Source organism: Tiliqua scincoides, chromosome 5 (genome assembly GCF_035046505.1).
Source record: "Tiliqua scincoides isolate rTilSci1 chromosome 5, rTilSci1.hap2, whole genome shotgun sequence".
NCBI classification, from domain to species: domain Eukaryota; kingdom Metazoa; phylum Chordata; class Lepidosauria; order Squamata; family Scincidae; genus Tiliqua; species Tiliqua scincoides.
In genome coordinates, this window is record NC_089825.1 from 101,938,207 (window position 1) to 101,961,906 (window position 23,700).

Here is a 23,700-nt window from a genome sequence, read left to right on the forward strand (position 1 = left end):
CGTGGGAAAATCGCTAGGACGAAGAAGTTGTCATGCAAAAACTCATTAGCTGCAAATCAGAAGAGAAAATGTGCAAATTTTGTTCATTTTGTTTTCAAAATATGAGAGGGCCCAATTTTAACAGGGACTGGATAAATTGTTTTGGGGGACACATTCATCCCATGATCCTTTTGTTTGACACTGCTAAACTAAGTCTTACTGAACATAAGGGGCTTACAACATGATAAGTAAGGTAAATAACATTGTTTTCAAACACCTTTAGTAATTACAAACTGTAAAGCATTCATATTATAATACTAAGGGTATGGAAGTTTTCCTTCGACCCAGCACTTAAATTTCAATAAACTCTGTTAATCAACTTGAATGTTTTCTTTATCGCTTCTTTCACCTCTTTGTTTCTCAAGCTGTATACAATAGGATTGACCAAGGGGGTCAGCAATGTGTAGAACAGAGAAAACATTTTTTTCAAATTTCGCAGTGAGCTCATGTTTGGTGAGACATACACAATCATCAAGGAGCCATAGAAGCAAGCAACCACAGTGAGGTGTGAGGAGCAGGTCGAAAAAGCCTTTTGTTTCCCAGTGGTGGATGGGATTCTTAAAATGCTTCTGATGATGCAAACATAAGAGGTCACAGTTATGAGAAGTGGGGGCATTGAGAAAATGACAGAGAAAATGAAGGACGCCATTTCAACCAAGTGGGTATCATTGCAGGAGAGTCTTATTACTAAATTTAAATCACAGTAGAAATGATCAATTTTGTTAGGTTCACAGAAACGCAACTGGGACGCCAAGGATATCAAGACATTGAGGGGTAGTGATCCAATTATCCAAGACCCACCAATTAACAGAATGCAAATTCTGCCATTCATGAGCATGGCGTAATGCAAAGGTTTGCATATGGCCAAATAACGGTCGTAAGACATTGCTGCGAGAAAGCAACATTCTGTTGCTGCAAGACAGCCGAAGAGATATGATTGTAGAAAACAGCCAATAATAGAAATGGTTTTCTTCCCACTCAGAAAGCTGGCCAACATTCTTGGCATTATGTTAGAGCTGTAGCAAATCTCCAGGCAGGATAGGTTCCCCAGGAAGAAATACATGGGGGTGTGAAGATGCTGATCAAAGACCACAAGAATAACAATGAGCATATTTCCAGCCACTGTTACAAGATAGATGGGCAGAAACAATAAGAAAAGCAAAATGTGTAGATCCTCATTGTTAAAGTCCTGGAGGATAAATGCCACAGGAGCAGTTTGGTTTTCCTCTTGTGTGTTGATGTTCAGATGCATCTAAATCACAGCAGAAATTATACCAAAATCATTAGAGTTTAGTCATGACTGCAGGAGGCAGTTTAGTTCAAGAAAGGCTGTCTGCTGAAACAAGCTTCCAACAGGAAACAAGCCCCCATAAGGTACATATTGGCTACATTGCCAGCATGTTTTGAAAATAAAACTGTGTACGCTCTGAATTCAGAAGGTTCAAAGATGCCAGAGACTGTATCATGTTGGTGACTCGAAAAGGGTAACTGTGTGACTACAGGTGTAATCCTTTCCAGCACCACAGGTGTAAACAACTTTCCAGCACCAAGGTAAAGGCAATACAGCTCCAAGGTAAGGGGAAAAAAACATTCTCTTACCTTGAGGAAGCCTCCGTGACTGCCCCACAACTGCCAGATGCAGCACATGCCCCATTTGCACAGCTATGTCAGAGCTGAAAATTTGTGAGGATTGGGGCCTGCATCACACAGTTATACACAGTGCAAGTGATTTGTACTTCCCATTTTGTGTGGCTGGTGTAACTCTCATAAAGGAGTGTACCCATTTCTCTAATGTGTGTTCCGTTTTGAATGAATTAGCTAGCCATGCAAGCTAATTCAACACCTCACTGACCTTCTCACTGCAGCTCCATTCGCTTCATGACCTCTGAGAACCATGTTTGGGGTTTTTTTGCATTAGCTTCAAGAAGGGTTGGCTTAAATTGCATAAAAGAATATTGCTTTTATTCGTTTTGTTACTGAAATGTGTTTCTCTTGCTTTATTTGATTTTGATATGGTTAGCATTTATTTATTTATTCAATTTTTAGCCTACCTTTCTCCCTGAAGGGCACCAAAGGAGGCTTACAAATTATTGAAATATGTTTAAAAATTCTAAGGTGCATACAAATAAATATAAATGTAAACATATTTTTCACTTGTGAAAATGTGGTGTCCACAAGAGATGTTTTCTGTTCGTGTGTTACTATAGTGACACAGTGCAATCCTATGCATGGTTATTCAAAAGTAAGTACCATTGTGTTCTATGGAGTTACTCTCAGGAAAATATGTATAGGATTGTAGTCATAGTGGTCTCCAAGAAAGTTCAAGGAAAGAGCTGAGTGAAAGATAATTTGTACAAAATTGCCCAGAAAACTTTCCAATGGAGTCAGCTCCCTGTATTCAATGCTGGCACCAGGTTGCTTGGGATTCTGGGCAAAACACTGTACTGGGTTGCCTGTAGTATATATCAGCAACCCACTGATGTCAATTTGGGCATTATCAGCAGTACTCTGTGGTGAATTCAGCCAGATGGGTCCTCTGATGGACCCTCAGCTTGTGTCCCACCTGTGTAACCCTTGATGTTCCTCCTGCTTGACTCTTCCACCTCTCCTTTCAATGGCTTTCCTCTGTGTTCCATCACATGCCCCTTTGTTCACCTACATCTACTGCCTATTCTATTACTTTATTAAACTGCACCCTTAAGTTGTTTAAACAGAACATTCCAAACTCTAAACAATTTATGGAGATTGTGGATCAGGCCAGAACTTTGGTCATGATCAGTATACAAGATTTGTTACCTTAAAGACTTCTTTATCATGCTTTTCGTCCTCATGCAACATATAGAACTCATCATAGAACTCATAATCCTTCTTCCAATGAATGCTTCCATTCAGAAGATTTTTCTTGAAACACTGTCCATCTTGTGCTACAAAGAAATGTTGAATACCGTGACATTGTGGACTATATAAACATCCAAATCAACTACTCAGCTTTAATAACTGTGGGGAGTTAATAAAGAAAACACAAAAACATGAGGGACATTGGAGACTATAGTAGAAACTTTTAATCATTAATAGTCATCAAAGGAGAGAAGAACATAGTAATTGTTTAATAGAAGCGATATACTCAAGGGGGATAATTGGATAATGAGAAAAAGACAATAGCTGAAGAAAAAAATGCAATATTTACATGGAATTGAAATGGCTGAAAGGCTGGGCAAAAAAATTAGCGCACCAAATCTAAACCCACTTTCCAGGCCTGTTCTGCCTTCCTGGATCAACTCAAATTTGTGCCAGTGATTGAGCTGACACAGTCCATGTTGCCCCATAGCAGTTGCTGGGGCTTACTCCAGGGTAAAGAGACAAAGATCCCCTTATTCTGAGGCAGTGGAGTCGCTATCAGGGTGCAGGGGAGTGCGGACCACACCAGATAATGCATGTGGGGGGTGACGCACACTGGGGGGGATTGACGCTCTAAAATTGTGGTGGTTAGGAATAATACCATCATGTCATATGCCGTTGAATATGGAATTTACAGCAGAATGCAACGGAAAAAATTGGAGTGAAATATCTCCTTTCTATCAAAAGTTACGACAAAAAAAATGGAAAACAAAAAAATGCATGGAGCCCTGTGGAAACAAAACTCATCTGTATTGCACATTTAGTCGTGAGTAGGCGAACTTGCCTTAGTCCATCGGAAATGGCAGGCTAAGTGGAATCCAATGACACCAGAATGGTCCTGATGCAATGAACACAGCCCCCATAAAACACTCGAGAAGGATATCCCTCCTCCATGTTGACTAATGTATTGAACCCTATGGAAAGTAAAACTAAGCCACATGGTTGCATTTACTCGCAAGTCAGCAAATGTGTCTTGGCTGCTGGTCAAGTCAGGCAAAGGGGAAAGTGAGGCCACCAGAATGGTCCCAATCTGATGAAAGAGGAACTCAATAAATGCTCCAAAAGGCAGCCCCCCCCCCCCCCCCGGAAAAAGGATAAAAGCAGAGGCTTCATCTGATAAGGTGAACTTTTTTCTTTTTCAGACTTGCAAAGCCAGGTGGATCCTGGCAGTGATCTGGTTTAAACAGAAGAAGTTAAATTGAACTGGGCACTGGGTAGGGCTGGAAACCTTCCTGATTTTTTTTTTAGGGTGGGGGTACTGAAGGCAAACTACAGAGAAAATTCACTTGGTGGAACAGGGCTGCCTTCCCCTTATTTAATTATTTGTTTTACTTTAATTATTTATAATTATCTTTTTTTAATTTGCTTGATGATGTCACTTCCAGCCATGACATCACTTTTGGAGGGTCCTGGACAGATTGTCATTCTAAAAAGTGGGTCCCAGTACTAAATGTTTGAGAACTGCTGCAATAAGGTGTTAGTAAGTTGACACTCTTTTTAGGGGGACACCACTAGTGACTAAAATCACTAAAATTTAGTGATTCCTCCAAACTGTGGAGGAATAATACCATCATGTTATATATCAATCAATGTGCAATTTCATGCAGAATGCAATGAAACAAACCACGTTGAAATATCTGGGTTCTATCAAAAAGTACAGCCAAAAATCAGTGGGGGTGGGGCAATGGGGTAGGGTGTTGCCCCGTCCACTGCATGGGGGTGACACGCTGGCCTCCTGCACTGGGTAACACAACCTTAGTGATGCCACTGAGGAGACTTCCAGCACTCAAAATTCAGTAGAAGTCACACTGATGCTACTGCATTGCTGCACAGTAATTGGATAGGAATGGGCCATTGATGAGGCTGCCTGATACCTGTTCAGCTATCATGTTGGCAACCTTCAGTCTCAAAAGACTATGGTATCGAGCTCTGAATGGTGGTTCTGGAACAGCGTCTAGTGTGGCTGAAAAGGCCGATTCGGGAGTGACAATCCCTTCCACACCGGGAACAAGTGCAGTCTGTCCCTGGACTGTCTCCCTGGCTATAGGCCTGTTCAGATAATTGTTCCAGTATCATCAGTGTCTTTCTGAGACTCAGTTCAAAGAAGAAACCTTGCTTCTAATGGTGCATCTCTCCTTCCTCCAGATTTGGATGGGTATGACAATGCTGATGACCACAGTTGACCTCTATAACCTATACTGTATAGGCTATACAGTTTGGGAGTAGATTATGTTAAGGAGTGCGTTAAGAACATAAGAACATAAGAACAGCCCCACTGGATCAGGCCATAGGCCCATCTAGTCCAGCTTCCTGTATCTCACAGCGGCCCACCAAATGCCCCAGGGAGCACACCGGATAACAAGAGACCTCATAAAATCAGGAGGTTGCACATACACATCATGGCTTGTACCCCATAATGGATTTTTCCTCCAGAAACTTGTCCAATCCCCTTTTAAAGGCATCTAGGCTAGACGCCAGCACCACATCATGTGGCAAGGAGTTCCACAGACCGACCACACGCTGAGTAAAGAAATATTTTCTTTTGTCTGTCCTAACCCGCCCAACACTCAATTTCAGTGGATGTCCCCTGGTTCTGGTATCATGTGAGAGTGTAAAGAGCGTTCTCTCTGTTCTCCTTTGCACCGTTGACATGTCTAATTGGAGTGAGCTGGGGAGATGGCTCTTTTCCCTGGATCTGAGTCTTCTTGGTAGTGGCATAATACACGTGGAATCCACTCTCTGCAAAATTTTGCCAGATCCCCGCTTTCATTTAAAAGTGGAGTCAAGATTCATTTGCCCTGAACATATTGTTTTTATTTGTTTCCTTTCATGATTTACTCCAGTTATCTGGTGTGCTCCCTGGGGCATTTGGAGGGCTGCTGTGAGATACAGGAAGCTGAACTAGATGGGCCTATGGCCTGATCCAGTGGGGCTGTTCTTATGTTCTTATGTTCAGTGGATGTTCTGCTTTCCTTATTGATTTGACATGACTATTATTTTTATTGCATTTTAATTATCATTGTTAGACAACATGCAAGTTGTCATCATGGGAGTAATAATAAAATAACTATGCATCACCTTGTGTTAAGTCAATGATCATCCATTAGTAGCTAGATAAGTAAAGCAATAGTGATTATCCCATCCACACTAGTCAAAATGACCAAATTCCTGAGAGTAGCCATTAGCTATGCCCACAAACCAAGTGTCCATGTATTAATTTTCTTTGGGAGTTCAGTTATAATTGTTTACGTGGAGTTAACAAATGGCCAATTGTACTGATTTCCCCATTTGGGATTCCTCAAAATCTCATCAGACATTGCTGAATTAGAAGATCCAAAATGATAGAGAACTTCATGAAAAGACACCTCACCTGTCATTACTGATCTTCCTTGTTAATACACAAGAGCAGGAGCTGGTTAATTTGTGTGTATTTCTGGGCTCATTCTCAGTTACACAGATGATGTTGAAACTCAACAGGGAAATCCAGCACCCTTTGTGTGGGCTACAGAAAATATCCCAGAATGTTCTGCAGTGTAAACAGTCCAACGTAGAAAGGATTCCCTCTGGAAAGAATGTTGAAGACCTCTGCTCCCTATTGTCTTTTCCTGTTTGGAACATACAATTCTTCTATACATAAATGAATATATATAAACCCCCTAAGATATCTGTTCACGAAGACTGTCAGTATCACTACTGTTGCATGACAATCCCTTTGCTCCGTTACATCCAATTTACTGAGATAAGTTATACTGTGAAATGTGTTTATTTCAGCTTCTTCAAATGCTGGATCAAAATGAAGTCAGGTCAAAGAATAGACAGCTGGTTGTTGATCAAAAGGTGTATAATCTGTAAAAATGCACCATGATTGTGACAGTGGCCAAAAACCCTCAGAATTGAAAGCCTTTAATAAGCTAAGAAAAAAAATCAATTATATGAATGCAAACTGTTACCAGTTCTCATCCATGCATGCTTGATAACATTTTAGATAAAATACATTTTTATTGATCACATCCATGATCAGATATTCTAAATGGTATTTAGTCAATGGTAGTTAAGTCTCCCCCCCCCCCACTTCAATTATTTCTATACATTCTCTTGACAGTTTTCTTTATTGCTTCTTTCACCTCTTTGTTTCTCAAGCTGTATACAATAGGATTGACCAAGGGGGTCAGCAGAGTGTAGAACAGAGAAAACAATTTCTTCAAATAATGTAATGAGCTCATGTTTGGTAAGACATACACAATCATCAAGGAGCCATAGAAGCAAGCAACCACAATGAGGTGTGAGGAGCAGGTCGAAAAAGCCTTTTGTTTCCCAGTGGTGGATGGAATCTTTAAAATGCTTCTGATGATGTAAACATAAGAGGTCAGGGTTATGAGAAATGGGGGCATGGTGAGAATGGCAGAGAAAACAAAGGACACCATTTCAACCAAGTGGGTATCACTGCAAGAGAGTCTTATTACTAAATTCAAATCACAGTAGAAATGATCAATTTTGTTAGCTTCACAGAAATGCAACTGGGACGCCAAGGATATCAAGACATTGAGGGGTAGTGATCCAATTATCCAAGACCCACCAATTAACAGTATGCAAATTCTGCCATTCATGAGCATGACGTAATGCAAAGGTTTGCATATGGCCAAATAACGGTCGTAAGACATCGCTGCGAGAAAGTAACATTCTGTCGCTGCAAGACAGCCAAAGAAATATGACTGAAGAAAACAGCCAATAATAGAAATGGTCTTGTTCCCACTCAGAAAACTGGCCAACATTCTTGGTGTGATGTTGGAGCTGTAGCAAATCTCCAGGCAGGATAGGTTCCCCAGGAAGAAATACATGGGGGTGTGAAGATGCTGATCAAGGAGCACGAGAATAACAATGAGCATATTTCCAGCCACAGTTACTATATAGATCGGTAGAAACAATATGAAAAGCAAAATGTGTAGATCCTCATTGTTAAAGTCCAGGAGGATAAATGCCACAGGAGCAGTTTGGTTTTCCTCTTGTGTGTTGATGTTCAGATGCATCTAAATCACAGCAGAAATTATGCCGAAATCATTAGAGTTTAGTCATGACTGCAGGAGTCAGTTTAGTTCAAGAAAGGCTGCTGAAACAAGCTTTCAACAGGAAACAAGCCCCCATAAGGTGTATATTGGCTACATCACCAGCAGGATTTGAAAATAAAACTGTATGCTTTGTAGTTTGTAAGTTTCAAAGATGCCAGAGACTGCATGATGGTGGTGACTCAAAATCGTAACTGTGTGACTACAGGTGCTATCCTAAACAACTTTCCAGCACCAAGGTAAAGGCAATGCAGCTCCAAGGTAAGGGAACAAACATTCTCTTACCTTGAGGAAGCCTCCGTGACCGCCCTTCAACTGCACGATGCAGCACATGCCCCACTGGCACAGCTATGTCAGAGCTGGAAAATTGGTTAGGCTTGGGGCTTATATCACACAGTTATACACAGTGCAAGTGATTTGTGCTTCCGGTTTTGTGTGGCTGATGTAAGTCTCATAAAGGAGTGTGCCCATTTCTCTAAAGCATGTTTCATTTGGAATGAATTAGCTAGCCATGCAAGCTAATGCATCCCCCTCACTGGCCTTTTTCACTACTGTGCCATTCACTTCATCACCTCTGAGGACCATGTTTGGGTTTTTTTTTTTTTTGCATTTGCAAGAGTTGGATTAAATTGCATAAAAGAGTTTTGCTTTTACTTGTTTTGCTACTGAAATGTGTTTCTATTGCTTTATTTGATTTTGATAAGGTTAGCATTTATTTATTCAATTTTTAGCCTACCTTTCTCCCCAAAGGGCACCCAAGGAGGCTTACAAACTATTGAAAGACATTTAAAAATTCTACAGTGAATACAAATAAATATAAAGGTAAATATTTTGCACATGTGAAAATGGGGTGTCCAAAAGAGATGTTTTCGGTTAGTGTGTTACTATACTGACACAGTGCAATCCTACGCTATTCAGAAGTAAGTCCCATTGGGTTCTATGAAGTTACTCCCAGGAAAGTGTGTATAGGACTGTAGCCATAGTGATCTCCCAAAAAGTTCAAGGAAAGACCTGAGCAAAAGATAATTTGTACAAAATTGCCCAGAAAACTTTGTGATGGAGACAGCTCCCAGAATTCAACGCTGGCACCAGGTTGCTAGGCAAAACACTGCACTGGGTTGTCCATCCTATATCTCAGATACACACTGATGGCAAACTGGGCACTATCAGCAGTACTCAGGACTTAGTGGTCAGTCCATTCAGGTGGGTACTCTGATGGGCCCTCAGCTAGTGTCCCACCTGTATGACCCTTGAAGTTCCTCCTGCTTGACTCTTCCACCTCTCCTTTCAATGGCCTTCATCTATGCTCCATCGTGTGCCCCTTGCTCACGTACCTCTACTGCCTAATATATTACTTTATGAAACTGCACCCTTAAGTAGTTCAAACAAAACATTCCAAACGCTAAACAAGTTAGGTAGATTGTGGATCAGGCCAGAACTTTGGCCATGATTAGTATTCAGGATTCGTTACCTTAAAGACAACACATCTTCCACTTGATCATTTTGTTTTCTTTCTCATGCAACATATAAAATTCATCATAGAACTCATACTCCTTCAGCCAATGAATGCTTCCATTCAGAAGATTTCCTTGAAATACTGGCAATCTTGTGCTCCAAAACAATGCTGAATGTACCTATCTTTGGTGAACACAGTGACTTTCTGGACTATAAAAAACTTCCAAATCAACTAATCAGCTTAAATAACTCAGTAGGGAGTTAATAAAGAAAACTCCAAAACATCAAGGACATTAGAGACTATAGTATAAACTTTTAATCATTAAAAGTCATCAAAGGAGAGAGGAACATAGTAAATGTTTAATGGAAGCAATATACTCAAGGGAGATAATTGGATAATGAGAAGAAAGACAATTGCTGAAGGAAAAAAATGCAATATTTACATGGAATTGAAATGGCTGAAAAGCTGGGCAAAAAAATTAGTGCATCAAATCTAAACCCACTTTGAGGGCCTGATTCGCCTTCCTGGATCAATTCTAATTTGTGCCAGTGCTTGAGCTGGCACAGTCAGAGTTATTTCATAGCAGCTGCTGCGGCTTACCCCAGGGCAAAGAGACAAAGGTCCCCTTACCCTGAGGGTCTTCCTGAAGCCAAAATTCCCCCATAAGATTCAGCAGAAGATACACTGGTGCCACTGCATTGCTGCACAGGAGTTGGATAGGATTGGGCCATTGATGAGGCTGCCTGATATCTGTTCAGATAATTGTTCCAGTATCATCAGTGTCTTTCTGAATCTCAATTCAAAGAAGAAACCTTGCTTCTAATGGTGCATCTCTCCCTCCTTCTGATTTGGATGGTTATGACAATGCTGATGACACAGCACTGATGTTTGCCTCTGTAACCTATACTATATAGGCTATACAGTTTGGGAGTAGAGTATGTTATGGACTGTGTTCTCCCTGTCCTCCATTGCACCATTGACATGTCTAAATGGCGTGAACTGGGGAGATGGCTCTTTTCCCTGGATCTGAGTCTTCTTGGTAGTGGCATAATACAAGTGGAATCTACTCTCTGCAGAATTTGGCCAGATCCCCGCTTTCATTTAAAAGTGGAGCCAAGATTCATTTGTTTCCGCACTGTCCAATTAACACTCGAGACAACGGATATGGAAGAAAGGGCCACTTTATTGTACATAAACAAGAGGAGCAAAGGCTGAGACCTGCAGCATCCGAGGCAGCGAAAGCCCCTGTGGTGCGGGAGGGACCTCTGGGCGGTACCAGAAACCTCTGCCCCCAGGCAGGCATGCACCCGACTCCGAGTCCCGCCCCGCTGCTGGGATGGCGCGTCTCATCCATGTCTATCCCTTACGGGGAAGGCAGCCGGACTGCAGACTGCGCCACCTTGAGCCGCTGAGCCTCTGAGGTGTGCTCCGCGGTCCCAGCCAGGGCCCCGTCTACGTCCTCGTGCCGCCAAGCCCCTGAGGACTGAAATAAGGTTCTGCCCTGCCTATGCCGCCTGAAGGTGCATGCCAAAGTCCCATTCACGCCTCCTAACCCGCACCACCTGCCACAAGCAGGGGTCAGCCTAGTGCTTGACCCCCCCGCTCCCAAACAGGGGCAGAAGCGACTTAAGGCCATCCTGCAGGTCCTTAAGAAAGATGTCTGCACCTCCCTCCGACAAATGAACACCATCGCCCCTATACATGTAAGGTAGCGAGAACACAATCGCAGGATGCATGACTACCCTGCCACCAGCGCGAGACACCAAGTTGCCAATGCTCCTGGTAACTTTCCTGCACATCCTCTCAACCTTGGCGCAGCAGAAAGCCCCCCGCCACACACGACGCTGCAAGAAATCCGACCAAACCAAGGTGGTCTCTGGCAGCCAACCCATAAGGGTGGTGATGTCCTCATGAGCTCTGTTCACCAGAGCCAGACCGGACATCCTGCACAGGTCATTTTCGCCCAGGTGGAGCACCAAAATGTCCGGTGGGGTTCACATTCAGGAACTCCATCAACGCGGGCAGCAGCTGGCCCCATCTCATGCCCCTCTTGGCTAACCAAGCAACCTGCACTGCCGGGCCGAGGCCCAGATTCGATCCGAGGGGGTTAGCAGCCGCCCTCTTGCGGGCCCAAAAGATAATGGAGTGGCCGCAGATTAACACGCGTATCGGGCTCCCATTGCGTCCTGCAAGATGAAAAACAGAGATGTTATTGCAAGGCATCCCCTTTTACGCTGCTCCCCCCACAGATGGGGTATTGCCAGCCACTATACACGTCATTTGCACACGTAGCGCCTGTAGGTTGATGAACGCCAACAACCTATCCTTTGTATGTCCTCCCCTGACAGCCCTAACACAGCTGCTGCAGAGGCTGCACCAATGCGGAGGGAGTGCAAGCCAAACTCCCTAGGCTGCAGCCCTAAAACCCCCAGTGCTCGTGAGAAAATTGCCCGAAACTGGAACAGCGTGAGAGGAGAGCCATCCCCTTGCACAGCCAGGAGCTCGCCTGTCACTGCAACCCAGTGCAACCCAGAGCTGCGCACTCGCTCCTTGGGTGCCATCCTGCGCTTGCACGGGGCCCGAATGCAACACAGCCCTGCCAACGCTGTACCACCCTGCTGAAATGCAGCATGCTGGGCAGCCCATCCCTATGGGGAGGCTGGCTGTCTGCCTTCCAGTAGCTGCATAGATACTGACAAGCAGCGGGGCTGCGTAGTCTCCGCCACAGCCAAGACAGATGAAGGGTGAGGCAAACCTGGTTGCCCCTCTGGGCCATCAATTATAGACCCTGGGCACCCCCGCTGGTTGTGCGGAACAGCGCAACCTCCCCAGACTTCAGCAATTCCCGCCAAGCCTCCCCCTTCATACTCACCCCTGCCGGCCCAGGCCCCCGTGTTGGGGTTGGGAACTGCAACATACATGGATGGCACCACTGCTGCATCGCTGTCTGCAGAGGCCTCTGGAGCTTCTCTCGCAGGGGTCAAAGCTGGGCCTGTAGCAGGCCTCTCCACTGCCGCTGGCGTCACCGCTGTCGCCGGCCTGCTACCCTCCAAGGCTGTAAGCCTGTCCAAAATCCCTTGCAGGACATCGGACAGGGAGGAGCACGCCCGCTTCTCGGGCGGGGCATTGCCCCCCCACTCGGGGAGTACCTGATGGAGGCACCATCTCCCCTTGTAATGCCATGACCTGTGCAGCTATGCTATCCAGACCTGGCGTGGGGACCACCTGTCCCGCCGGAGGAGCCCCTGCGCTCCCAGCCGGCAATGCGGCAGCGGACGCCTTGCGGTTGGCTCTATGCTGAGACCTACGCATGTTGAAGAGAGATTGAGCAAAGAACAAAGGAGCTAACCTGGAAGGGAAGTGATGAAAATGCAGTTAGTGCCAGATAAACTCTCCCGTATAACCCGCATGAGCAGCGATTGCGCACCAATACTGTAAAAAAGCCTCAACAGGGTGAGCGAGGCCCAGACCCCCATCAGCCCACCCCCGGCCGCACACCCCCCTCAGGCCGCACCTGGAAGGGGGACCTGATGAAGCCCGACAGCTCAGCGGGGGGATAACCCCCAAAGGGGAAAAAACATGGATGTTCCCCCACCGCCCGTGCCCGGAGCGACCCGATAACCCGCCAACGCATTCCCCCACCCGGAGAATGTACGTGCTGACAATGGGCAAAACAGGGGGGAGGGGGGTGCATGCCGCATGTTGGGCGCTGTGGGAAAATTGGGGGAAAATGCCATGCAAGGGGGCCAAGGGATTGAAACCAAAACTGCAGGGCAAACCAAGGGGATGAGTCGGGCAGACCCTCCCCCCCTACCTCGCAATCCAAAATTCTGCTGTGAAGCACCCACTGCCGCTGTCCTCAAGAATGCCGGAGAGCAGCAACTGATGCTATTCCCACAGTGCCCACGTGCACAAGGAGGAAGAGGGCTGGGTCTCGTCCCCTTTTAAAGGTCCGCTGTGGCTGCCAGAGCCAGCCCCCTTTCACCTCCCCCTTGGGGAGGGACTGGACTCTCGTGTCCATGCCAGGCCAAACAAACTGCGACCACCTCTTTAATTGGGTGATTGGGATTACCTTGAACATATTGTTTTTATTTGTTTCTGTTCATGATTTACTCCAGTGGATGTTCTGCTTTTCTTATTGGTTTTGTATCACTATTATTTTTATTGCATTTTAATTATCATTGTTAGACATCATGCAAGTTGTATCATGGGAACAATAATAAAATAACTATGCATCACCTTGTGTTAAATCAATGATCATCCATTAGTAGCTAGATAAGTAAAATGTGAAATGTGTTTATTTCAACTTCTTCAAATGCTGGATCAAAATGAAGTCAGGTCAAAGAATAGACAGCTGGTTGGTGATCAAAAGGTGTATACTCCGTAAAAATGCATCATGATTGTCACAGTGGCCAAAAACCCTCAGAATTGAAAACCTTTAATAAGCCAGGAAAAATCATTTATAGCAATGCAAACCTTTACCAGTTCACATCCATGATGACATTTTAGACAAAATACATTTTTATTGATCACATCCATAGTCAGATATTCTAAATGGTATTTAGTCAATGGTAAAGTCTCCTCCCCCCCATTTCAATTATTTCTATACATTCTCTTAACAGTTTTCTTTATTGCTTCTTTCACCTCTTTGTTTCTCATGTTGTATACAATGGAATTGACAAGTGGGGTGAGCAGAGTATAGAACAGAGAGAACGGTTTCTTCAAATAATGTAATGAACTCATGTTTGGTAACACATGGACAATTATCAAGGAGCCATAGAAGCAAGCAACCACAGTGAGGTGCAAGGAACAGGTAGAGAAAGCCTTTTGTTTCCCAGTGGTGGATGGGATCCTTAAAATACTTCTGAGGATGCAAACATAAGATGTCAGGGTTATGAGAAGTGGGACTGTGGTGACTATGGAAGATAATATGAAGGTGGTCATTTCAACTGAATGGGTATCACTGCAGGAGAGTCTTAGCACTGGGGGCAAATCGCAGAAAAAATGGTCAATTTTGTTGGGTCCACAGAAACTCAGTTGAGACACCAAAGATATGAGGACACTGATAGTTACTGTCCCAGTTATCCAAGACCCACCAATTAACAGAATGCAAAGCCTGCCATCATGAGCATCGTGTAATGCAATGGTTTGCATATGGCCAAATAACCATTGTAAGACATCACTGCGAGAAAATAACATTCTGTTGTTGTGAGATAGCCAAAGAAATAGAATTGTGCAATGCATCCATTAATAGAAATGGTTTTGTCCCCATTCAGAAAACTGATCAGCATCCTTGGCATGATGGTTGTGCTGGAACAAGTCTCCAGGCAGGACAGGTTTCCCAGTAAGTAATACATGGGGGTGTGAAGATGCTGGTCAATGATCACTACAATAACAATGAGGATGTTCCCAACCATAATTACAATATAGATAGATAGGTAGAAACAGCATGAAAAATAAAATGTTTAGATCATTGTTGTTAAAATCCAGGAGGATAAATGCTGCAGGATTCATTTGGTTTTCCCCTTCTATGTTCAGATGCATCTAAATAGCGGCAGAAATTATTAAGTTATCATAGGAATGACTGAAGGAATCACTTCATTTTAAGACAGTTTCATAGAATTATATACTTTAATGTTCTTGTTTTTTATACATAGGGAGGTTCTTCTAAGTCAGCTTTTTTCAACCTTTTTCATCTCACTGCACACTGACAAGTTGCTAAAACTGTCAAGGCACGGAATTGGTGTGTTGTTTTTTTTACAATTGACGAAGCACGCCATGCTGCTGGTGGGAGGCTCACATCCCCAAATGGTCCTGCTAATAAATAACCCTCCCCCAAACTCCCACAGCATACCTGCGCACCATCCATGGCACACTGTGAAACAACACTCTGGTTGAAAATCATTCTAAGAAGCAGCATTCAAACATGCAACCCACATTGGCCATCTGAAATTGGTCTGTCCAATAGGTTTACACTTGTTTTCTCCTGAATTTGTAATTGTATTCTTTCTCCTTGTAATTGCTGTGAAGAATTGAAACTGTCAATTGCTCATGGCATCAGTACAGAGACACAGAAGATTGCCAGAAGCTTAGCTTTAGATGAGACATGAGTGAAAGAGAGTCTCTAAGACTTGGCTAGGAAGAATTTGTGAGTGGAGACATCACTGTGGGACAAATCTCTGGCTTAAATGACCAACACTGGGGCCTTGCTGAAAACCTGAGGTGGATGGCACATTTGGCAGCACCATCAGATTCATGGGTTATCACTATCTTGTGGAACTTTTTGTCAGAGGTGAGACTTCTGCTAATGCCCCAGCTGGACAACTCTGCCCACCACCACCACCAGTGGTCTTACTGAAAGCCCCAGTGCCTCTATTCACATATATCTACTACCTGTTCAATTCCTTAAAGTTGAATTGTGTTACCTAGATTGTAGATTACGCCATTATATTAGTAATAATGAGTATGGAGGATTCCTCACCTTAAATACAGCACATCTTGGGCCTGATACTTTGCTCTTTGTTTTTTCTTGTATAAAAGTTTGGATCATGGAAATAATTTCTCAAGGCATCTATTTTCTTCAGCCTTCAGCACACAGCCATCAGCACATTCACTAATGCATGTTAGGTAGAAGAAATCATAAAATTGGCACTCCTTCATGCAATGCAAGCAAATACTTCCATTTAGAAGATTTATTTGAAGGCCTGGGAATCTTGTGCCATGAAGGCATTCTGAATATGTCTATTGCACTTCTTTTGCCAAATACAGTGAATGTGTTGGTTATATAAACATCAAAATAAATTGATTTTCCTTAAGAACATACTGGGCGATGAATATAAAAAAGACAACTCCCAAATCATCAGGGAAATTGATGATTATTAGAAGCTTCTAACCATCAATAATAATTGAAGGAGAGAGGAACACAGTCATCACTATGGGAGGGATATATGTTAGGAGATATATACTCTAGGGTAGTGGTTTTCAAACATTTTGGCCTCCAGAGCCCTTAATATTCTTTACCATAGTCTTGGGAGTCCCAGGGCTCTAAAGAGCACACACTGAGAAATACTGCTCTAGGGAAATTCTCAATATAACCCAATATAATGAGAAAAGGACAATTACTAGGGAAAAACAACTAGCAAAATTGAAGTTGAAAAATAATGTGAATCTGGCTGAACAAACAGACACACACATCCCTATCCAACTGTGCAGCAATGTATTTGCATTGGCACAGGGTAAGCGGCATCAAGCAGGGATTTTTGGCTTGAGTAGCATCTGCAATAGGATAGCTAAAGCAGCAGCTTTATGGAACAGAGAAAGGAAGTGGGGCCAGAATAAACGGAGAGGCCAGAATGGAACTAGTGACCCTTTGCAACTGAGCTATAGTCTCTCCAGTGAGGAATGCAACATGGTCAACATATTTCAAAACACCAATTTATTCAGATTGTCCTTTTCACTTCAGTGGTGGAAGGGAGAATGAAACGTCTATTTCTGCTAAGTGATGAATGCACAGTGATTCCTTCCCCACTGAGGGAACTAGCAGAGTCCCAAAGCTTGTAGGAGGACACCATGTGACACAACCAACTCTGTTAGAATTATAACTTGAAGTAAGTCTTATGAGGCCCATACAAAATGTCCATGCAGTTTTGTTTTCTTTTTTAAAAAAAATTTTGGTGTTCTGAATGTAGAATTCTTCCACCTAACTTAATATCTACAAAATAAAGAAAACACCGTAAATAAGACCTATGTTTCTTGTGACCATAATAGTTGTCTTGCTACATGTCAATCCCATTCCGCTCTGATTTTTCCATGTATTTGGCAGAGCTAAATTCTGAAATGCAGTTGTCCCAAACTACAAAACGAAGGCATTTGTTTCTTTTCTAACAAAAGGATACAGAGATGAAGGAGAACCCAAAAGTGTATATGTTCTGTTGTCAGAATGACTCTTGATAATTTTGGCAGTGGCTGAAAGCCTTGCAAGTTGAATGCATGTAGTAGATGAGGAAGACTGGTCATTGTGTCCGTGAATAATCTACAACAATGCATTTTTAAAAAATTGTATTCATAACTGGATATTGCAAAACATTCATGTCTTCATGGTAATGACACTTGGATTGTTTTCATCTCCTAATCCTAAGTAAATCCTCCTATGTAAATTGTATCCTATCCCAGTTCTAGGTATATACTCCACTAGCACAACATTTGCTCTGTCACTAGATGCAATAGGATCCAGTCAGAAGTGACTTGATCCCACCAGACTTTGTGCAAAGGTGCTATGAGCTCTGGCGGCAGTGGCTGCATATGTGATCTGAGAGCCCAGCCCCACTGCATCAGCATAAGGTAAGGTGGCAGTGGCAGGCAGAGGTCAGAATGGGGCAGGGAGCGGGAGGAATTTCTGGGTGAGGAGGGGGTGGGGAGGGAGCAAGAACAAGAGAGGCCAAATTTGGAAGCATGTGCATAAAGCCAAATCCTATCCCTCTTTCTACTGCCTTTACATGCCTTGGTCCTGCACTAGCAAAATAGTAGGACCAAGATTTCCCATAGGGAGTAAGGGAGCTTTCCCAGGGCAAATGAACTAAAGTTCCATTAACCAAGTAGACATCCTCAACTATCCCCCACCATAGGATGCAGTGAATACTTCCTTCGTTTGCCTGCATCTATGGGGGGGGGGGGCTGAGGTGGGTTTTATTTTGGATCTGACTGTTAATAAGTTCTTTTTACCACTCTAACAATTTTTTTATTGCTTCTTTCACCTCTTTGTTTCTCAGACTATATACCAGGGGATTGACCAAGGGGGTGAGCAGAGTGTAGAACAGAGAGAACAGTTTCTTCAAGTCACTTAGTGAACTCTTATTTGGTAAGATATAGACCACCATCAAGGAGCCATAGAAGCAAGTAACCACAATGAGGTGTGAAGAGCAGGTAGAAAATGCCTTCTGTTTCCCAGTGGTGGATGGGATTCTCAAAATGCTTCTGATGATGCAAACATAAGATGTCAGGGTTATGAGAAGTGGGATCATGGTACCAATGGAGGAGAATATGAAAGTGGTCATTTCAATCAAATGGGTATCATTACAGGAGAGTCTTATCATGGCGGTCACATCACAGAAGAAATGGTTAATTTTGTTGGATTCACATAAATCCAGTTGAGATACCAAGACTATTACAACACTGATAGTAAATGATCCACTTGCCCATGATACAGCAATCAAAAGAACACAAATTCTGCCATTCATAAGCATCATGTAATGCAATGGTCTGCAAATGGCTAAATAACGATCATAAGCCATCACTGCAAGAAAGTAGCATTCTGTTGTAGCAAGATAGCCAAAGAAATAGAATTGTGTAAGGCATCCATTGACAGAAATGGTTTTGTCCCCACTCAGAAAACTGACCAACATCCTTGGTATAATGGTTGAGCTGTAGCAGGTCTCCAGGAAGGACAGGTTCCCCAGGAAGAAGTACATGGGGGTATGAAGATGCTGATCAAGGACCACAAGAATAACAATGAGGATATTCCCAGCCACTGTTACAATATAGATCGGTAGAAACAATATGAAAAGTAAAATGCGTAGCTCATCATGGTTAAAGTCCAGGAGAATAAATACCACAGGAGCTGTATGGTTTTCCTCTTCTCGGCCCATGTTCAGATGCATCTATACAGCAGCAGCAATGATCAGAAAATCATCTTAATGACTGAAGGTTGCCCAATCAAGCCCACGTAAACCATTTTGTCTACACTGCACATGTCATTTGAACTATAAATCTGCCCATGGTTTACAGTGTCCCAAGATACTACAGATTGCACGATGGTGGCAACTCAAGAAAGGAAACTGTGTGGACATGTGAGCTGCAAGTGATTTAAAGTGTTTCTTGTTTTAGTGTGACTGGTAGAACTTTAATAAAGAAACTTGTCAGTTCTCTAATGCATGCTCTGTTTCAAATGCTACACTGGACACACAAATAATGCAATACTTCACTTTCCTGTCTCCTTTTGTTCCAGTCATGGCTTTGAGTCAGACATGTGGGAAAGGATACAACTCATTTGTGTTTTGTCTAAGAGGAGTCTTGCCCTACTTGCTTTGAGGGAGGCTTTCTGAAGAAGTGGCATTAAAACATGGAACCCACGCTTACAGTTTTTAAATGGTGTCAAACAGAAGAAATTTTACAGTAGTGATCCCTTGATTGTTCTCAAGAAATAAGACTTTCAGAGTTACGCATTGCATCAGTACAGTGAAAAAGAGTTTTTCAAGAATTATGGTTTAAGCAGAAAACGGAGTGAAAGAGTATCTGTTGGCTAGTAGACTTTGTGACGGTACTTAACAGTGGGGGACAAATCCCTGACTTCATTGCTGGAATCACGGGGCCCCTGGGATACAGCCCTGCACTGGGCCACCCATGTGAAACTCAACTCAACAATAGCTGATATCAGGTACCACCACGATGACTGGTACTAGCATTCAGGGGTCAATCCAGCCAAATGGGCTGGGCCCCTGGCCAGCGGCCTACCTGGACAACCCATGATCCCAATCCTGCCAGACTTTGCCCCACCTGCCAATGGTCTCCTGGCAAACCCTGCTGCATGCCATTCTATTCATATGCCTCTGATTTGACAACATGGAAACAGATTTGTTAAAAGGGGGTTTGCTATGGTTGTGTGTAAGAGAAATTTGTGGTACTGTGTTCTTATCTACTAATATGCAATCATGGAATATGGACATGGAAACTTAACCATGAAAATCAGCATTTTTAAAAGTATGAATATGCTACCCAGGTTGTGGATCAGGCTTACCACATTGCAGATAATGAGTATACAGAATTCCTCATCTTAAAGACAGCATATCCTGGGCTTGATCATTTCCTTTCTTTGCTGATACACAGATCTTGGTTGTGAAAATAATCTTCAAGCCATCTATTTTCTTCAAATCTTCAAAACACAGCAGTTCCTTAATATGTACTATTCAGGAGAAATCATATTATTGACAAACCTTCATACAATGCATCCAAAAACTTCCATTCAGATGCTTTCCTAGGAGCACTGCACAATCCTAGGAGCACTGCTTTCCTAGGAGCACAGCGCTACATAGACTGCTTGAGTGTAATGTCTTTTGGTGTATACGGTGAATGTGTTGATTATATTAACATCAAAGTCAATTCATCAGCCTAAATAACTCATTGGGGAATGGACATAAAGGAGACAACTCCCAAAACATCAGTGACACTAGTGACTGTAGGAGAAACTTTTATCTATAGATGAAGAGGAAAATCTGTCTGGTTATCAGAATAGAAGTTGGATAATAAAATGTATCTAGATAGATAGATAGATAGATAGATAGATAGATAGATAGATAGATAGATAGATAGATAGATAGATAGATAGATAGATAATGATCATGTAGCCTGGTGCCAAGCTCAAAATGTTGCCCCAGAAGTGACGTCACAACAGGAAGTGACATCACACCTGGGCTTTTTAAAAAGTGAAAAATGGGAGGAACCCACCACCTCCCCCCAGCAGCTCGCCACCCACTTGCTCTTCTGCCTCCCCTCAGTCAGTGGCATAGCTAAGGTATCTATCTGCTACCTGGGGTCAAAGAAGATTTCTAGCCCCCAACACAGACAAAATCAAATTTAATTCAGAAAACAAAGTATGCCCCTTGTCCGTCAGAGACACTGTTCTGGGGTGAAGACGGATGGTTATCCTCTCCTTGCTAAATATAAGAGGCACCACTTGAAAAAGTGCCTTTTTACACAGTTAGCAGGGGAAACTGTATTATGAAACATGGAAATGAGAGCTGACTCATATTAACACCTTTTTTATTTCATGCTGTATCATGATAATATGTCACTGCAACATGTCAATGACATAATAGTGTCATTGCCTCTCAGAACAATCAGTTTCATAGGTCAGTTTTGAGTTAAGAAATGCACTTTTTGTTCCATAAGGCAGTTGTGTTTTCATTTTATGGTTAATTGGCCATAACGTTTGATAGAATATGGATAGTCCAATGCGGTTTGCTTCATTGCATTCACCATTAAATTACCTTTCCAATGATATATATCATGATGGTATTATTCGTACATACTAAGATTTTCACAATTTTGGTCACTAGTGTCAAGCTCAGCCCCCCTAAAGCTTGATGCCTGGTGCAATTGCTACCCCCTGCACCCCCTTAGCTACGCCACTGATAGATAGATAGATAGATAGATAGATAGATAGATAGATAGATAGATAGATAGATAGATAGATAGATAAAATATGGCACCTTCATTTCATACATTTAACTTCGTCGAGACAATATAAAGAAATTTGCCAAAAGATATATAGTTAATTGATTTTTGAAGAGTACATATTCTGATTCGAAGAATACATTGTGATCATTGTGACAGTCACTAAAATCACTCTTACAGCCCAATCCTAACCTGCCCTAGAGCAGGCAGGTTGGTAGGCCTGCCCTGCATCCAAAGCAGGGTTGGAGCCCAAAGTTGCTATGCCTGGGGCAAGAGGAATTACTTCCCCTTACCCTGGGTAAAGCTGCAGCAGCCCCTGTGGGGCTATTTGGATCTGTGCCACCTAAAGAGGTGGCACAAATCCGAGCAACCTGGAGCTGCCCCAGGCTGCCTGTGAATGGGGATAGGATCCAGCATAAGTACCGGAGCCTGGCCTCACCCCCTCATCCACTGCCCCCCTCCCTGGTCTCAAAATGTTTCCTCCCCACGCCCCCCCCCCCCCCAAACTCCTATGATGGCATAGTTCAGCCGGCGTGGGCTTACCCTTTTTGCCAGACCAACAGGGCTTGGGATGGCCTCCCTCCTCTTCCAGTTGCTCACAAGTGCTTTACAGCACTTTTGTGACACCGTGGGCCAGCGCAAGGGACTTTTGCTGGCCCATCCTCTCCCCAGGATTGCTCCCTTAGGCTTCAATCCTATGCACACTTACCTGAGAGAAAGCACCACTGAACACAATGGGGCTTACTTCTGAGTATACATGCATTGGATTTGGGCTGTGAGATGCAGGAAATAAGTAGGGATAATTTATGTGTAGCAAGGCAGACAGTTTCCTAGGTCCTTGTGGCCATCATGAAGACTAAGGCCTCAAACCTATTTAGGCCTTTTGTTGCTGGAACTAGTTTTTTGTCAGCACAAGGCACAGTACAGTGGTCCGAATGCTGGGCTTCTGCCACATGATGCTGTGATGCTGCCGCAAACAGCAAGAGGTGTGGTGCATGTGGTAGCATCCCCAAGAGGCTCTGCAGATGCTGGTAAGTTGGTAGTGGGGTAAAGCCGTGGACATGGAGGGGAGTAATGAGGCATGTTGGTGGAGGAACCAGGGGCACGTGGGGGAAGGAGGTTGTGGATCTGATAGTAGAAGGCTACCCTGGCTACCCTATCTCTCCTTGGATGTATGCCAGCAAGGCTGGCATGGTCCCAAGGAGACTCATAGGAAATTGGACAGCCTAGTGGGAGGTAAGTAAACATACTACTTAGATAAAGAGTCCAATTCTATCCTTTTCTCCTCCCTCTGGTGCAGCCATGCCAAAATGGAGTATGCTCCACACAGTGAAGGGGGGTATCAGTAAGCTTTGGAGAGGGAGGGGGATTAAAACACCCTTAGTGCTCAGTATGCATCCTGCAGTGGGTCTCCTCAGACCTGTGCCGGTTCTGTAACTTGTACAAGTCTGATGAGGGAAAGGGAATAGGGGGGTTGCAAAATGAGGGGATAGATTCTGGTGCACACTATTGCTGCTACATTTACCTCTCCCATGGCCTCCCCACCCCATTCCTCTCCCTCCCTGCTCTGTTTCCTCCTACCTGCTCCATAACACTTCCCCCACCTTCTCTGCACCCTTATGTGTTCCAGTGTCCATGGGCAAGTCTGGCAATGGACAGCTGCCATTGGGGCCACTAGAGCTCTGCATAGAGAAAGGGAACTCATGTTCCCTTACCAAGGAGACCTCCAGGTGCTGCTCTGGCCCCGAAGGATACACCGGTGGCCATTTTGGCACTGCTGTACTGCACTGGACTGGGGCAACATAGCTCTAAAATGCTTGATACCTCATAGGCCCATTTATTTTGTGCCAATTTGACTCTGGAAAGTGAATCAGCCAAAGTGAAGTGTGGGAAAATGCAAAGCAGGAACACATTATAATTGAGGATCAACTTCAGTAAAACCAAAAGTGTAAAGTTCCCTGTAATTACTGAGAACAACTGTGGGTAGTGAATACATGGACTCAAGAAGGAGGCTGA

General features: G+C 43.6%; 3 protein-coding genes and 1 pseudogene across 3 annotated transcripts; all 4 read right to left on the reverse strand.

Moving 5' to 3' along the window:
* Positions 1 to 337: 337 nt before the first annotated feature.
* LOC136652694 (olfactory receptor 11A1-like) lies at positions 338 to 6,314 on the reverse strand. The gene is made up of 3 exons (XM_066629617.1): positions 6,308 to 6,314; positions 2,836 to 2,963; positions 338 to 1,291 (listed from the first exon to the last, which is right to left on the reverse strand). The coding sequence occupies exons 1-3, from the start codon at positions 6,312 to 6,314 to the stop codon at positions 338 to 340; spliced, it is 1,089 nt and encodes a 362-aa protein (XP_066485714.1).
* A 696-nt stretch (positions 6,315 to 7,010) lies between these two features.
* Positions 7,011 to 7,964, reverse strand: LOC136652695 (olfactory receptor 2AP1-like). Its single transcript, XM_066629618.1, has one exon. The coding sequence runs from the start codon at positions 7,962 to 7,964 to the stop codon at positions 7,011 to 7,013; it is 954 nt and encodes a 317-aa protein (XP_066485715.1).
* A 3,445-nt stretch (positions 7,965 to 11,409) lies between these two features.
* LOC136652696 (olfactory receptor 11A1-like) lies at positions 11,410 to 14,873 on the reverse strand (annotated as a pseudogene).
* Positions 14,874 to 18,173: 3,300 nt separating this feature from the next.
* LOC136652697 (olfactory receptor 5AP2-like) lies at positions 18,174 to 19,100 on the reverse strand. The gene has a single exon (XM_066629619.1). It carries the CDS (start codon positions 19,098 to 19,100, stop codon positions 18,174 to 18,176), a length of 927 nt encoding a protein of 308 aa, XP_066485716.1.
* Between the last annotated feature and the right edge of the window lie 4,600 nt (positions 19,101 to 23,700).